An 18,556-nucleotide genomic window follows, 5' to 3' on the forward strand; every position below is an offset into this window, starting at 1 on the left:
GATACAGTTCTAGGCAACTAGGCAAGTAGAGCTTGTGAATTCTCGAGGTATTTCGTTTCTCGAGATTCTACAATTTTATTATTCACGAATTCAAGATATTTTTGTTCTCTTAAGTGTCGTAAAAATATTTTCACGCTCCATTGGTCAGGCTTAAACTTTAAAAGATTTCTGACATCCTGTAATTAGGAATCGAAACTTAAGATGAAAGACATTCCAATAAACGGTAGGTAATGTTATTTTCATAAATTGAAATTTTCGTCTTACATGTCGCTCTAATAATGAAGAAAAATATAAAAACGAAATTTTTCAAGTAATAATTATTCAAGAAAATTTATTTTGTATGGAATTTTTATATTCAAATATTCACACTTGGCAGCATTTATTCTGGCAAGTGGCATCACTAATGTTGTCATCGCGACTCGCGTGTTTTGACTGTCAGTGCTGTCAGTGATTCATAATTTAAAAACAACGTAGAATAATAATCTTACTTATCGGTTCTCGATGCCGTGCCGGAGCTCTGTATTGTAATCAACAGTAAAAAATAACGATGAAAGTTAAGCTGACAAAGATCGACGCACTGTCATCTTCGTCTGTCCAAGAAGACATCCTCTTGGAGACCGGCAAACATGTCATCGGTCGTGTTGACTTCAAGGTTAGACATGTCCTTATCTAACTAATGAATTATTATCTTTGTAATAAATAATACGTCTATTATTATCCTTTAATTCACCTATTAGTAAGATTTGCAGCTTCTACGATTTATAGATGATTTCTATAGGCTGAAATTCGATAGGTTAATCACGCATTCGACAAGTCTTTACTTGTCGCAGTTTCACTTATTATAATCTACCATTGACTGCAAGCCTCTTTCTTAAACAAGTTTATTTAATTGCTTAATTAATCAAAATTCAAAATATAGTTAAGTACCTACCTGTATAATACTATTTATTACCATTTTTACCGATTTTATCTCTCCGAAAATGTGCCGCAGAGGTGGACATGAGATTTTACAACTTTCTTTTCAGACCAAACCTAACCTACCCCAACCTAATATTACCTCATATAATCTTAGTTTGTGATAATGGTGTATCAAAATGTATGAAAATTTCAAATTTTCAATTAACGATTATTGGATCGAAAAGCCGATGCGCCGACAGAAAAAGGTATTAATTATAATTGTCTACATGGAACAAACTGTTTTCGTAAAAAAAATCTTAAAAGCTCGTGTCCACCTCTGCGGCACAATTACCGCAAGCTATTATAATATAATATTATTTCTTATGACATGACTTTTCGAAAATTTCTAAACATTTGATAACTAACCGCTAACCGAAAATTTACTTACTTACCGTAACTAATGACGAGGAATGCCCGACAACAAAACAGAGAATTCCACGAATTTTGAAATAGTGGAAGAAGTACGGTTACCTTTACCCCTGCGGAGCTTGGAGAAAAGAAACGTTTGAAACCGCTGCCGCTGAGGCGTGTCCGAACCTAATTCCCCACTTTTTTCACACCAAAGTGTGCGTTCCTACCTTAACACCTTTAATAATAATTTGTAATCCAAATGTTAAGTCCGTAATTAAGTAATATAATTAACCATTGCATAAAAAAATAAAACAGTGCTTCATCCCTAATAATGACAAAGTGGCCGTGACATATTGACAATAATTATTACGTACATAAATTTTCACCTATGTTTTTGTTACTTCCATCAACATCTATGTACTATACCCCGAGTGAAAAGAAAATATTTAATTGCATTTTAGTCACAGCAATAGATTATTCCGTAGATTCCTGACTATAAAATCTTATTATAATCATAGCAATGTATATAATTTGAATATACTTAAGTACACTAAAACAATTATTTTAAGAAATATCAATATTTTTTCTTGAAATAGTACTTAGAACATGACCTCTTTTACAGAATGTTGACAACAGTTATGTAGAATTTATCATCACATATTTAATTTTGAATTCAATTTCCTTACTCAATTATGTCATAAGTGCACTTGTATTATATCAATCCTAAACACCTCAATAATTGAGGTAATTATTATGACATTACATAAACTCGTACGTGTTGTCGTGTCACCTCACCAGGTAAACAAGAATGAATCTCTTATAAATGAATGAATCAATATGATATTATGTTGTATTGTTCCAGTGTGAAGACAAACGTGTACCTCGTGAACACATGGAAATTGATGTGCTATCCTGTGGATCGGCAACTATAACAGCTGTAAGTCTACAATCTACAGTCCACAGCAATCCACCACATATTACTATATTTAGATTGTGTAATGTGTTTACAGTGCTGTAATCAAGGTGCTATGTTCCAACACATTAAACCAACACTTCAATACGACCTGTAGAGAGTGCTGACAAGACCAGTTGTCTTGTATGGCTCAGGACACTGGTGCATGATCAAAAACATGGAAAGTGGTCTCTAAAATTTTCATATTCACCACGGCTTCAATGATGTAATTGGTTGCGCACCCGGCTATCAACTGAAAGATTGGTGGTTTGAGGTCGACAGTGGACGTTTTTTAGTTTTTCGTATCAGCAAGATTCAATCTACGGATAAATTCTCTGCACCACATGTAAAATTGTTTCTTTTAAAAAAAAAATTATCAAATTAAGTACCTACTAATTCTCTGGTTGCAGGGTAAAAGTTCTTAAGTCGCGTTTTTACGAAAATCAAGATTTTAATGCTAATGTGTGTAAAAAATTGTGCTCTTTTTTTGTGTATCATAAATTTTGTGACATGTAAAGTCCCGTTTACATGATTCATTTTTGACAATCATCGCGGAGGAATCATCCCCAGTGACCCGTGTAAATGCACATTCATCAATGAATCATCGAAAGTGATCATCCAAAATCAAAAGTGAATGAAGTTCAACTGGTTCATCTTTTTGATAATTTTTTGATTGCTACGGATGATTCCAAAAATGCTGCGCTCACGCGCCGCTGTCCATGCCGCGCACTGCGCCCCTGAGTACTGTCATCATACTCCCCATGATATTACGTCGTATTACCCATGGTTTTATCCATCAACGCTTCTTTTTCCTATTCTTCTTTCTCTCGATGAAATTTCTGCATTCATATAACAACAATCACAAATTGTTTGAATTCCAACCTGCACCGCAATTTCACTTGACACACCATTTTGGAATGAAATGAGTATTTCACTTTCGGTGAGACGTGTAAACAAAAAGTGAATGTATGCATTCAATTCACTGCGGGTGATCATCTGCGATGATCATCCGCAGTGACTCGTCTAAATGAGCCGTAAGCAAAACAAATAGATATTTTTATTTGTAGAAATAGCTTAAATTGAGAAAATCATTTTTAACTCTAAGTAAAATTATTATTCAAAACATTGAACACAATATCAAAAACTTAATTGGATATAAATAATGTAAAAGAAATAGAAAAAAGATACACCAATTAACTTCTAAGCAAGAGTATTTTGAAAACTGCGATTTATTTCAAAATCAATTATCTCAGCTGCAAACCAACTGACTTCTACACTTTTACCCCGAAACCATAGAATTGACCTTTGGATATCGAAAACTGATCAACTGTACAATCATAATTTAATATTATTGTTTCAGCTCCACTCCAATCCTGTTTTCTACTGGTCATCGGATTCCGGTTTCGAAACAACAATACCTTTGATTAAAGGTGAAAGCCGAGCCCTAAACGAAGGAGACCAGATATCACTGTTGCCGGAATCTTTGAGATTCAAAATCAAATATATTCCAGACGTTGATTTAAAAAATATGGACCAAAATAAGGAAGTGTCGACGGCGATTGACCTGAAAGATAAAACCCTACCAAAGAACAAAGACGTTGACCACAAATGCAACGATCAAAACGGAAACACGCCATCAGATATACCACCTACCTCTGCCGCCCATGAAACTTGCCCCGCCGATACTTCGGATGATTCTGTATTGATCATAGGTATACGGCGACTTTTATACCTTACTTGATAGTATACCTTACGTCAGTTATGCTCCGCGAGACAATTTAAAATAAATAAAAGCAGATTTCCTATTCACAGCACTATAAGCCTCAGCCAAAATAATGGACTACAAATAAACAAAGCAAAATTTAAATCCAAATTCAATATTTGTGGTAAATAAAGTTTTTGCGTTTCAAGCTTTGGTTATTTTTCCATTGTATCCAGGCCAATCAGGAGCCCTTTTCACAACACCAAAATGGGAGCCCCAATTAAAAAATATTTAAACAATATTTAAATTACCTAAGATAAATGGCAATGGGGCATTGACGCAATGAGCAAAAAAATAACCATCATGTATGAAAATAATGTATTTAAAATCAGTCAATCATCGGGTTACATTTGAAATGTATCTTAAGCTTGATTTGTCATATTATTATGTGACTACAATTGATTGACCTATTGATTCAATGACCGAAGGTTTTTCTTGGCTTACAAATTTTATTTTCTGATTTTATAGCTTCATACATTTCTTTTCTTATTTAAAAAGTCCTTATTTTACTGTGTCTATACCTACTGCATTTTACGTCAATAATTAATATGTGGTTAATTATTCAAAATCATTTTACTCATATTAGATCTGAAGCAATATGATATTTTGAATTCTCAATTTAATAGATAGGTACGAGGGTGGGTCAATAATTCCTTAGAAAAAAGCATTAAAACAGTTTTTATTTTTGTATTTTTTTTTTATTTCTCAACATAATCTCCTTGGAGCTCAATACACTTGGTTAGACGTTTCTCAATTTTTTTTAAACCGTCAGAAAAATAAGTTTTCGGAAGGTCCTCAAAATAAGCATTTGTCCGATCAATGACTTCTTCATTTGAAAAAAAACGTTGTCCACTTAGCCATTTTTTTAAGTTTGGGAAAAGGAAAAAGTCACTGGGGGCTAAATCTGGCGAATACGGTGGGTGGTCGACCAATTCGAACTTCAATTCTTCAATTTTAGCCATTGATCGTAAACATGTGTGAACACGGGCATTGTCCTGATGAAAGAGGATTTTTTTCCTGTTTAAATGAGGCCGTTTTTCTTCAATTTTGTTTTTTAGCTGGTCCAATAAAGATGCATAATAATCCCCTGTTATTGTTTTTCCTTTTTCCAAATAGTCAACGAAAATAATTTCACGTGCATCCCAAAATACAGTAGCCATAACCTTACCAGCTGATTTTACGGTTTTCGCCTTCTTTGGACATGCTTTGCCTTCGCAATCCACTGCTTTGACTGTTCTTTCGTCTCGGGAGTATAGTGGTGTATCCATGTTTCATCTACAGTCACAAAGCGACGAAAAAATTCATCCGGATTGCGTTGCATGAGCGACAACAGGGCTTTAGAGGCCACCACCCTATTGCGTTTATTGTCGACTGTGAGCAAACGCGGCACCCATCTTGCAGAAATATTTTTCATGCCCAATTTGTCATGTAAAATAGAAATGACGCTACCTTTTGAGATCCCTGTAACCTCAATTATCTCACTCAACTTTAATCTTCGGTCACTTAACACCATATCGTGGATTTTATTGATCATTTCTGGTGTAGTCACCTCTACAGGACGTCCTGAGCGTGGTTCATCCTTTGTTGATGTACGACCACGTTTAAATTCATTTAACCAGTTATAAATAGTTGCAAGTGAAGGAGCAGATATGCCGTGAACTAAATCCAACTCATTTTTTATTTCCTTTGCTGTTAACCCTTTTATATTAAAATGTTTAATAACAGCTCTAATCTCAATTTTCTCCATTTTCCATTTTCCACAAGCAAATTTTTTTTCTAAATGTACGAGAAACACACAACAACCCGACCAATCTGATTGAAACTTCGCAGCATACTGAATCGGTAGTGCCGCTGCATGAAAACAAACCGCTTACAGTACTAGTCGCGCCACCTGTCGGCTTTTCTAAGGACTTATTGACCCACCCTCGTACCTACATTGTTTTTCTTCATACAGAACAAGACTTGGGCCCGCCGTGCGTCATTGATGACGATTCAGCAACTGAGGAGATGGATCGCAAAGATTTAGATGCGGCAAGCAATGCGAGGACGAGTGATGACCATCAAACCGTTGCAATTAAACGTGAGGCTGAAGATGAAGGCCCCTCAGCCAAGAGGCGGCGCTCAGCCACCAGTCCAACACATCCGCAAGTGAGTTTCACTTGACAGATTTGTTTCCTCATGCATTCACTTTGTAAAGGCTTTCCTCACTTTTTTGAGGATAACTAAATCCTACAACCACTTCACACCAACCTTCAATATTACATTTTCTTCTTCCTAGACTACAACCCTATGTGGGTCTCGACCTCATTTAACATCTGCCTCCATCCAGGCCTTTCAGTTTTGGATATCCAAGTTTTCTAAACATAATTCAAACACTATCCCAACATCTTATACGAGATCGATTAGCTCTTTGTTTGGCTTTCAGCTTCTCGAATGTAAATTTCTTTGTCGGGCGTAACTCATCCATACTGTGTACACGATCCAGCCATCTAAGGCAGGCCAATTTGATGAACTGTACAAAGCGTACAACTATTGTATCTCCATCTGCACCCCGACTGTGATCTCATGACTAAACCCGTTTCAAATTGCACCTTCCTTTTTTCGAAAACTTTTACGAACACTCGCGGATTACTGTACTACATATTATATCAACAATATACAATACTCTTTGAATGTGATTAAGGAGGATATTAAGCCTGAACCTGTGGATGTGGATGTGAAAGCTGTGAAGATGGAAGCACCAAAAGAGGAAGAGGAAGCAGGCGGAAGCGGAAGCGCGGATCCTGTCGCTCCTCCAGCCCCTCCCGTCCGCCCCTGTTGCATGTATGCCGCCACCTGCTACAGGTAAAATTTTTCAATACCTCTTTTAAAGCCCATTTTACATGAATAGATAAAAAGCCTCAGTTTTGCCGCTACCGACTGCACCATCAGACAGATTCAATGGTATAGAATTGGCATGTACAGACAGGCTTACCTGATACCATGGAAAGAGACAAAACGACAAACTAAACTACACGAGGCGAAAGCGAGCAGTTGCCTCATCACCATTATTTTGACAAAATGAGTTCCTAACCAAAATTATGGGTTCCCAACCTATGGATCCCAACCCTGAGTGGAGTCGCCGAGGGTTTTCTGTGGGGTCACCGTCTGAAACGGTAAATTTTGAATCGTGTGTTATGTATCTTCTTCATTTGAAAACCAAAACAAGAAACAGATTAAATGTTGAAAATGACATGAGGTTGGCATGAACGAAAACTCAACCGTAAATTATAAAGCTGGTTAACAAGTTACAATTTCAACCATCGCATTAAATATGTCTTAAGTTAAAATCAAGTCTATTGAATTATATTATACTGCAAAATCTATTGTCAGTGCGTTTTCTTTACTCTATTAAAAAGGCTTTTTACAATTTATCGGAGTCGCGGGTCACTTGGCTTCTATAAAATGGGGTCACGACTTGAAAAAGGTTGGGAATGTGGGAAAGGTGGAAAACTTTAGAGGACGATGGACGCAAGTTGACTGCTTATACCACATTTTCACGGTTCTGCGTAGTTTGCCAAATTTGAAACAGTCGGTAGCGATTGAACTGTGGCATTTTACCTGCTCGTGTAGAAATTGAAAACAAAGAAGATTTTAGTATAATTTTTTTGACTGATTTATGAATGATTGATCAATCTGATCACAATATAAGAATGATTTGATTACTGAAGCGACCAATGGCAAGCTCACAATGTACTTCCTGAGGTTCGGCAAATTTTGGAAACAGCCAAAATGACAGAAATGATTTAAATAATTGCAGGCGGAACCCCATTCACCGGATGGACTTCTGTCACCCGGGTGACGCAGACTGGCGCACGCCCCCCGACTGCAGCTACGGTGCTGCCTGCTACCGCCGCAGCCAGACCCACCGTGCCAAGTATAACCATGTTGGGCCACCCGCACCCCGCCCTCCAGGTCATACCGTCTTCTTTTTTTGTCACCGAGAACATAATTATAGGCAACGTGCAAGCATTCCGCAAATGCATTGTAGACACTGTGTAAATGGTATTTAGCGACTTTTTAAGATATCAAAAAGGCCAGGTTGACTCATTAGGCATTCGCAGCACGTGTTCGAGCCAGGACCAACGTCGCTTCTTCGTGACACAAGTGATGAGAGGCTACATGTTCAGCCTTCTCATTGCCTCGTTACTTTTAAAGTCATACCGCCACACAATTAGTATCTACCGCAGGCATGTGTAGCATACGGTTGTTGTAAGTCTTCGTAAGGCACCGTGACTCGCTACCGTTTAACACAATCTCTTATCAAAAAAGCTACAGTTTTGTTCTCAACACTGATTTTGTAATAACCTACGAAATAATCCTCATCTATAATTACCAACGGTCAATTATCATTTTACATTTAAATTTGATCTCAACTTTTATTCACCTTATTCCCAGATGATCATCATCTATCGATTTAATTTGCAAAGAATTCTGATAGCACAGAATAGTAATACTAGACTGGCGTGGCTACCACATTGTATGAGTATGCAGAGCATTAGGGCCCAACTGCACAAGGGGTCCTAAATCTCAGTCCGATAGTTGTCAATGAAATTTCTATTTTAAATCAGCTAGTTAATTTATTTTATCTTATAATGAAATAAATAATTTATTATGAATGTATATATTAATTTATAAATAGCAACTTAAGGGAAAAATAATACCATTTCATTTTTAGGGCGGCCCTTGCCATACCACTGAGGTAGAATTCATTATTAACATCTGATGGTATAGCTGTAGATATGTACGTTAGCATAATAGAATAATAATGACATAATATACAAATTAACAGATTGAAAATCCATACTTATTACAAATGTAGGAAGTGTTCGTTTATCGTCCACAATATGTATATATGTTAACATAAGAACGAAATGTGTATAAATTGACTCTAACGCACTAGTTTATGGGGGATTTTCTCTGTTCTCCAGTTATTATTATTATGTTGTTGTTTTTTAAAAATATTGTTTTCATTTTCTATTATTGTAATAATTAAGTACTTACTAAACTTTTAAAATTTACTCATGTACTTATGATGTTTTGATCTAGTGCAGGAGTCCCAAAAAAGCGAAAGAATAATAAAAAAAAAACGGCCGGATCTCCAACGCAACCCGGAAATGACTCTCCAATAGGTACAATGAATTTCATCCACCAAATGATTTGTTACACCTCTACCTGTCAGAAATGAATCATTAAATTTGCATCAAAAAACTCTGCCTAACTTGATCTCTCGACTTGAATATTTACCTCTATATATTGGAAGAACATTTCGTCAGCTGAATGCAGAACTATTCTTACTCACATTCTCTTATATTGCTCGGGACTTTCACGGTTGGTTGTTATTGCATGTACTTAGTTTTTGGGTTGTCACACACACGATATAGGCCATAGATTTGACTTTGATTCTTCGTCAGAACAATGGGTGTTTTCCGTTCTAGGTGAAGAATAACTTACCAAAAGCGTGATTGTGAATGGAGTTCTCTCGGATATGCAGGATTCTTTAATTGACTACTATTGTTAGCCCTGATGAAAGGAGACTTTATCTCTTGTTGTATGCTAATTTTTGTCAAATAAAGAGTAGAAATTGTAGAATAGCTATCGACCGAAGATTTGTCTTTATTTTTTCTTGTGTTCATAATTATGAGCGAAGAAACAAATCACATTCCCCGGCTTTTCCCCTCTTCTCTTTCTTTTGTGTCCCTCTCTGTTGAGGATCGTGAGTCCCATTCGTATGCCGTCCGTATAGCTGAAGGTATCATTAGAGCTGGTCTTTCATGTTGTATTTCTTTCAGAATAAAAATATTTATCCTCTTTTCTGTCCATGGAATACATAGCATGTACCTCCGACACATCTCAAAGGCAAATACAATATTGTAAATCATGAGAATGACTCTGTCGGTTTTTATCGGCACATTTCAAATTTCGATAAATTCATGATTAGGTCTATAAGTGGTATCATTGGGATTGCAGATTTGGCAGGTGCGGGGGAGCTGATGCGCGTGGAACGTCATGGCAATGTGTTTTACGTTCGCGCACAAGCTGTCAACTTTTACGATGATCACTTCGAAGCCGTGGACTCGGAGGGAGACAGCGCCGACCACGACTATGAATTCTGATTCCTCACACCTCCATCCATTCCTCGTATACATTAGCCCGGCAGGTGATTTGCATTTATTTCTTTAAACAATTTACCCGGCCGTTTATACTGTGATACCATTACTATCTAGGCGTGGATCTTAATCTTAGGGCTATGAACTAAATTACGGAAAGTATGAGTTTGAATCTCATCAAAATGACATGTTGCTATTTCAATTTATAACCAACCATATTTGAATCTATGGCATGGTTATTTTTATTACCTTCTCTTTCCCCCTAAATTGTGATTGTTGTTTACGAAACAAGCTTGTTGCAGCCGGAAATATATAATAGTGAGAAGTAATAGCTTCCCTATCCTTACCATGCTTCTATTAAAAACTTCAAAAGCCAGGCTTAAATGCCATACATCAAAAATACTACCAATGCCATAATCAAGTTTAAATTTGGCGGGTGTGTATCAGATACGCTGTCACGGATTTCCAAAGACGTGACGAAAAACAGTAAAAAAAGCGTGTGAATAAAACCGAGAGACTATATCGATTAAAACTCAACACAATGTCAGCGATTGCCAAACAATCGACGGGCACAGTCCGCAGGTCACAAATTTGACATAGAAACCAGGATATCTAAGAAGACCTGAATAAGTGATATTTTTTGATTCCTGACAATATTAATAGTTTTGATGGGCCATCTTTAAAAATGTCACAGTGTCCAGAACATTCAACAAGATCCAATATCCGATCTGATAATATCTCCTGTTGTCGCAACTGACACCACTCCCTTTATTACATCGACGAAAGTAAGATAAAGACAACCCAAAAATCTAATATCAAACAACCGTGGAAGTCTCAAACAATATAGTATTCTCTCCCTCCACTCACAACTGCTACTATTCTTTGTAACTGTACATATTTGATAATGTCAACAATGTAGACAAAACATATGTTGTACATAGATGTAGCTACCTAATAATACATATTATCATAATCATAATAATAAGGGCCGGTCTATAGTGTCGAGGGTCCTAGGTTCGAATCCTGGGTCTGGCAAGTACACAAATTGTTTTTCAATTTGTGTATGAGTCAGAGTACGGACCTAATAGGTTGAGCAAGTGGCTGACATCCATTTCTCGTAAAAATAAAAATCTGTTAATACAAACCTCCACTCTGTGGAGGCCCATATGATCCTATTAGGATCGGACATGGTCAAAAGAAAGAAAAGAAGATTATTATGTGGTAATTATTACATCAAAGTCCACCATTTCATTATGCCAAAATATACTATGTACTAATAATCCTATTCTGACAGCTAAAGGTGTAACGTGTACATACATTGCATTTTAAGCCTACTTTTTAGTTTGTTTGAAAGTTGTCTAAGGCTACCCTAAAGTTACATCTCAAGAGAGCGTAAATATGCAGACAAATGACTCGGTGCAATAAAATACGTCACAATAATATAATATATTATGGGATTTTCCATGCATACCAACAATGCTATTTGTACATAATAATTTTAACATAAAAGTGTTCATATTTTACAATACTTATAAGATTATCATATACCTAAAAAATGTGCGATTTGTAACGAGTCATGTTAGGGTAGCCTTAATAACTTAGGACTGGATGCAGAGATGTCACCGTTAAATTAACATAAGTGACGCCGGCACCGAATAGCGATAGACTAGTGAAACACATTTGGAATATGTCAAAATAGTCAACCTTATCGAACACAGAATTTTAGTAATAATATTGGATTTGCATTGCACCTGAATTTCGATTGAAATTCATACTAAAAACACTATTATACACGCCTGAATTCTGTGCGCGAAACACCAGACTGTTCTGCATTTTTCAATTCTTATTTATTTAGTGGTGTCATCGCTCACTAAACAGCTGATTTCGGCCATCTACTAATTAAACGGCTATCAATTATGACTTAGCATCCGGCACTTTCTTCGTAGTCTTCCTTATGTAAAATGCATTTTGAAAATGAACCACGTTATACATTCGCGGATCAACTTACAACAAGACTGTGACTGTATACAAAAGGTAAACTCGGGGATGTCCATGTTACTAACTTTATACAGGAAGGGCAAATTAGTTTCAAGATTTAAACATCTGATATTTGTTAGTGATAGGATTTAAACTACCTACATACATTTCTTCACTTAGATTTTATATTTTTCTTTTTGTACTCTTTCTAATTTAATAATGGTATTTTTAATGTCCAGAATGCACTCCTGTCTGTTTGCCTCTGAAGACATTTTAACATTTTTTTAAACACGTGAGTTACTGCCGTGGGAAACACCATGAATCTTCGATCATAGTGTATATTAAGTTATCATCATAGTTTGTTTTGTAGTAATAGTATAGTATATAATAGTGCATCTCCAGGTCGTTCGCCTCAAGCTAACGTAGCATTTCTTTTGTCTCAAATCCGTATAAAAACAGGGGAACGAAAGACCTGGACACACAAGTAGTAAAATCATTCTATCAATCAGTCGAATCCACGATCTAACGATTAGTAATTTTCTCACGACGCATCTTCATAATAGTAACTGTCAAACTCATTTAACTATCATTGTAACTATCCGTAATAAATTGTATCATTTATTGTTGAGGGAAATATACTGGGTATTACTTTAATCACACAGAATCCTTCTATTCATTGGAGTCAACCTACCTACCCCATCATCATATTCCCCTTACAATACTGCTATTTATCACGTTATATAATTCACAAAATTTGGACTTCACTTCACATAGTTTACATCTCACATACAGAAGAGTGAAAGAATGAGTTATGAGTGACTATGGATAATAAATACATCATTGAATTAAATAAAAGAATTATCAGCAATCAAAAAAATAGATTGATGTTTCTTTCGGAGAATTTGGAGCATAATGCCGATTGCGTGCATATTTAAGAAAGAAAGTATTCCATGATGAGAAAAGAAAGAACATCATAATGATATTTTTGAAATGCATTTGGCACGTAGACTGTTAAGTAACCTCGTACATTCAAATTTATTCACCTTCACTGTGTCTGTCGTCAGGGAAACGGAACCGGGCTGCCAAAACGAAAAAGCGGCGTCCCAGTTGGAGCGAAAGCGATTCGGACAACGAGTATGACCTCACGGATCCCTTCATGACCAACGACTCTTCTGATGACTACCAGCCTTCATCATCCTCCTACACTTCTGACAGCTCCGAATGAGACAGTTCACTGCACCTGGCACTGCTGACTTTGCTACACTTATGAAATATGAAGCGCTTACTTTCAAAAGCGGCCAAAACGATTTTATCCAAATTTGAGATAAATTGAAAAATAACATAATATATCTTTTACTACCGTTTTAGCCGATTTTGAAACTAAGCTAGATTTTTAATAATCAATATTGATGTATTTAGCTGAGTTTTGAAATTAAAACTCAGACCATACTATGGTAGACAAATATATTTATCAAAAATATATATCTAACTCGAAAAACCATTTTAGCCACTTTTGAAAGTAAGCACTTCATATATTGTTCGGTACTTGTCAAAAAGGATGGCGATACTCAATGCAAATCTGTAGGATTCCACGCTGTATGGTCATTTAAAACAAGTGCCATGGAATAACAGAGATATATTTTTACTAACCGTTACTTGACAGTACAAAACTTTACCTCCTAAAACAAGCGTTTTGATATTCTCATACATCTATGGCTGCAATTACAATTCAATAGGCAAGACATACTGGTATACTTACTCCGATGTGTTTTTTTTTCATCCATGGCCGATGATAAATGCTATCGCAACATCATTATACAAAATATAAATATGTATGAATAAAATTCACTTCGATCCGCTGCTAGATGAAGGTCTCTACTTGTTATCTGCACTCTTCTGTCTTTATGCATATAGTAATACATATTTAAATATGATTTTCAGGTCAACTAACTAATGTCTGGACCGAGATACTAATATACATTTTATCAAAACTGTTGATGAATATTTCTATCCAAACAGTTATGTACATTAGCATTTGCAAACATGTTCTGTTGAAATGTCCGTTTATCTTTGTATTCCGCTGCAGATGGAAAACATTGACTGTGTACAGATCTTTTTGGACTGGACTCGGCTTAAGAAATGGCAACTGACACATAACGATAAACAAGTGACCTCGTGGCAAAGTTGAAAGAAGAGTGATGGCTGTCATGTAATTAAGTATTCTACACAGGAATCGAGTAGATATAATTTGGAATATCCACACAAACACGAAAGTCCAGCTATATTAAACATTTATTGTATGCATGCATCAACTGACAGATGTTTCAATTCAAGAAATATTATCCATATACTAAGGAAATCTGTCTCCACAGATCGTTTGACGTTTTGATACTTTAGCCGATTAAAAAAATATTTATATAATTTACAGAAAATCGGATTTTGAAAATGGCAATACTAATGTAGTAGTACAGGTAGTAAGTTTTCCATGTTAGTCAGTATTTTGCTATCATTCCACTTTCATCTGTGTTTCATTTCTTTTTAATTTGTTAATTTTACTTAATGCTGTCATTATATGCGTTGTATTTTGGCCGGCTCCATTTGTATGTTAATTCGCTATATTTATACATAGCATAAATATTTATTGTATGCAATGTTCATAATATAATTTTACATATTGTTGACGTTGACTACATAAATATAACGCATACTATGTACACCCGATCCTCTTTTTGTGATACATTCCAAAGACTATCGTGCAAAACAAAACTGTGTAGAAAAAGATAAGGTACCCATACAAAAATGGTAGATAGGTTCCATTACTTAAAATCAACTCAAAATATAAAATTGTTGAACTCAAAATTAAATTTAGTATAGAGAAATATATTTATTCAGTGTCGCTACTTGACAATAAACGTGCCCGTTTACTGCTGTTTTTCGCCGGCGAAAAATCACTCATCGCTGGAAATATTTAATGGCGCTAACGCCGAACCACGCGGCGCGTCTTTCGTATCGAACCCGAAGTGACTGACTAATGTGGCCATGTATGTACGTATGTATATCTGGGCGGAATCCGGTGACAACATATGTATGCATCAGTGGCATGCGGTCCATTGCAACACAATATTTTGATAAATATGTACATACATACGTATTTTTATTCTTTTTAGTTTTTTTAAACCATGTTAAAGCAAAAAAATCAGTGTAAATAAAAAATAATCACTACTTTTTTTAAACCGTGTACATTGCAATAACAATATTAGCTTCAAATCTGATATCTACGTATATTGTAAAGCAAAGTAGAACTCAACGAGCTTCTGTATTCTAGTTATAATTCGTAATCATTCATCGTAATTTTGTATGATAGTTACTAGATCAGTGTTATCCAATTTTCACATAGCTGCGAGGTGATATATCTCAGCACAATTATCCACGGTCCATCAAAAACGAATAAAACAAAACACATAGTTTTGAAAACAGCAAATGCGTTCAACAATGGGGTAGGTAGTAGAATATGTAGTTGTTTTATTCACTTTCATCGGGTAAACCACTTGTAGTTGGTTTATAATCAAATCTCTTTTAAATGACTTATCTTTAATGTTGACTTTAAGTGTCCAAAATACACAGGTATGCTGTGTCTATTGAATTGGGTTGCAGAGGTGATCAACTACATTAAATTTTCATTGCTACAATGTCATAGTTATGTAACCATAGTTAGGTAACTAAATTTTATATTAAATATATTTGTGCCTTTTATAACACAATCAAATTATAATATACACGTTTTTTATGTATTATTTCTATTTCCCATTTAAATACTAATTTCCTACAGTATTGCAACTAAATTACAAGCCGTCCATCATGAGTTAGCATAAACAACTAACCTGAAAATTTACTATAATATTACTATTAGCTATTCAAATAATGAATAACATCCGAGCAACAATTTGCGGTTACAGGGTAAAAGTTCTTGAGTCACGTTTTTACAAAATTAAGATTTTAATGTACTGTAACGAAATTGTACTCTTTTTTTGTGTATCATAGATTTTGTCACAAAATTTGTAAGCAAAATAAATAGATATTTTAATTTGTAGAAATAGCTTAAATTGAGAAAATCATTTTTAACTCGGAAGTAAAATTACTTATTGAAAACATTGGATAACACACTATCAAAAAATTAATCATACATAAATAATGTAAAAGAAATAAAAAAAAAGATACACCAATTAACTTCTAAGCAAGAGAATTTTGAAAACTGTGATTTATTTCAAAACTGATCATCTCAGCTGCAACCAAACTGACTTGAGCACTTGTACCCCGAAACCACAGAATTGTGAAAATAAACGCCAATATGATGCCTTCTGAAGCGCTCAGGTCTGACAAAAATAGAAATTTAAAGTGACATTTTCATGATGTAGACTTGTCGGCTGGTATTGTGTCATTTCATATAATTTTAGTATTATGTTAATTGTATTATAGTAATAATAAATATAAAATGTTCTCTAATAAAAATTAACAATAAAAGCATAATTTGTGATACCAAAGTAACTATGATAATATACCTATATGCATACATAAGAATCAGCGTTGCAAGATCTAGGGTTTTTGAATAGGGATCTAACTTTCAAAATGTACACCGGGTGTATGGCGATAAATCTATTGTTTTTCGATACCGCAAACTCCAGGCCAGGATCTTTGGTGGGCCCCCTTACTTATCGCAGACGTTTTTTTTTAATTTTGAGAAAATCCAACATTTTTTTCTTTCTAACCTATCTGCCATATTTTTGTGAATGAAGTTTGGCAACACTGATAAGAATGTTACCACAATCCAAAAAGATTGAATTGTTGTAACAGAGAGCAATACTGACTTTTTAGATTTGTAACACATAATAGCATTTCCAGAATAAAATATTGAATATTTTTGATAAACATAGAAAAAGAAAATAGTGGCATGCCATTAACGACTTGCCATTGTTACTTATTTACGCACGTTATTCCATTGTATATGTATAAAAAAAACTTATTTTAAGCTCGTAATTCTAATGCAAAGCGTTTTTATCTGAAAAGTAAATCTCAAAACACATGTGTGAACTTGCTACAGTCGAATCTGCAATGTGAAAAGGCTTGCAGCTATTTTAATTATAATCCATTTCCAGCCTCACATTCATATCTGTGGTCTTTACCCTAAGAATTGTCGGAGAACTCACATCCCAAATTTATTGCTTGGGGGGGAGGATCATACACCATACAAAGGAATAGAAAATACATAGCATTTAGCCAACCGTACCCTCAGGTCCAGGTTTAAAACTATGCTATACTATCACTATTTTGAGCTGTATCAGCAACGAAGACACCTTGGGCGCATGACAACTTCATTTTTAAAACCACATTAAGCATCTTAACAAAATCTTTGATGAACTTTAGTGTTTGTTAAGTTTAGTGACTATTTTTGTCAAAGTTTTTGTATTTGGCAGCGTCTAGTGATCAGTAATTCACTACCTTTTTATGGTATTTATTTTCACTCAAAGTAGAATAGGTCAAATGATTGCAGGTCGTAGTCAAAGCCACGGTGACATAAAAAAATATATTAATCAAATATCTAACCAAACTAAACTTTCTAAATTTAATATTTTGTTGTAATTATTTTTTTTAAAACCATGTTCAATCCTAAGATGATATGGACTTCTACGGAGTGGAGGATTTATTAACAGATTTTTGTTGTTTTATTTTTTTAATAAGAATTGGTTGTTAGCCACTTGCTCAACGTGTTTGATCCATACTCTAGATCCAAACACACATTGTAAAACCATTCGAGTTTGCCATACCCGGGGACCCACAACATTATAAGCTGACATGGCAATCGATGATGGTTTTTTTAATATTAGGTTTATTTTTGCAAATTCCCGCGGATCCTGGATTGGAAATTACTAATCCAGTTTAGGACATGTTATTACCACGTTTTTCTTAGCTCGTATTTTTGTTTGTCCGGTGGTTGTTCATCCAGTACAAATCTTGCAATCGATTTTTAACCAACTTCCTGACTAGCTAGTCATTTGAAACTATTAGAATATATCAGAACACTATGCCAATGCATTCTTGTAATACTTTTAGCCATCTTTAAGTAGAATTGAATTCATTTTCAGTTAATTCTGTTTTGTAAGAAAAGTTATTTCGGAAGAAATCTGTAAAAAGTAATATACTATTATTGGTTGCTAAGGGGGTGGTCCTAGCAACTAAATTATTAATATATACGTGCGTTACTATGGAAATCAAAATGACATTTCAGTATTCTGTTTCTGTTTGTTGCAAAATAGCAATAGCATTGTTCACAATTGCCTCATTTGTCCTATTTTTAATTTAATTAAGGTTACCTGTTTTGATGTTTGTTGATGAATGATTTTAAAATAAATG

General features: G+C 35.0%; 1 protein-coding gene across 2 annotated transcripts; it reads left to right on the plus strand.

The window, feature by feature from the left end:
* The first annotated feature begins 423 nt into the window (after positions 1–423).
* On the plus strand, positions 424–16,343 carry LOC147071018 (aprataxin and PNK-like factor). Of its 2 annotated transcripts, none has more exons than XM_085948624.1 (8): positions 424–652; positions 2,171–2,245; positions 3,621–3,972; positions 5,977–6,170; positions 6,706–6,866; positions 7,822–7,976; positions 10,032–10,221; positions 13,213–16,343. In XM_085948624.1, exons 1-7 carry the CDS (start codon positions 548–550, stop codon positions 10,175–10,177), a joined length of 1,188 nt encoding a protein of 395 aa, XP_085804750.1. In that variant the 5' UTR covers positions 424–547; the 3' UTR covers positions 10,178–10,221; positions 13,213–16,343. The 2 variants fall into 2 exon arrangements, with proteins under 2 accessions (XP_085804750.1, XP_085804749.1); XM_085948623.1 differs by lacking the exon at positions 10,032–10,221 and adding an exon at positions 9,116–9,193 and having other exon boundaries at positions 13,213–14,975.
* The last annotated feature ends 2,213 nt before the right edge of the window (positions 16,344–18,556 follow it).

This window comes from Rhyacophila brunnea, unplaced genomic scaffold (assembly GCF_057557595.1).
Source record: "Rhyacophila brunnea isolate RB1 unplaced genomic scaffold, BYU_Rbru_1.0 scaffold_20, whole genome shotgun sequence".
In the NCBI taxonomy this organism is placed as follows: Eukaryota; Metazoa; Arthropoda; class Insecta; order Trichoptera; family Rhyacophilidae; genus Rhyacophila; species Rhyacophila brunnea.

Coding starts and splice junctions, on each gene's coding strand:
- LOC147071018 (XM_085948623.1), top strand. CDS start 548: ATGAAAGTTAAGCTGACAAAGATCGACGCACTGTCATCTTCGTCTGTC. Junction 3,973..5,976: donor TGATTCTGTATTGATCATAG/GTATACGGCGAC, acceptor TTCTTCATACAG/AACAAGACTTGGGCCCGCCG. Junction 9,194..13,212: donor CGGAAATGACTCTCCAATAG/GTACAATGAATT, acceptor GTCTGTCGTCAG/GGAAACGGAACCGGGCTGCC.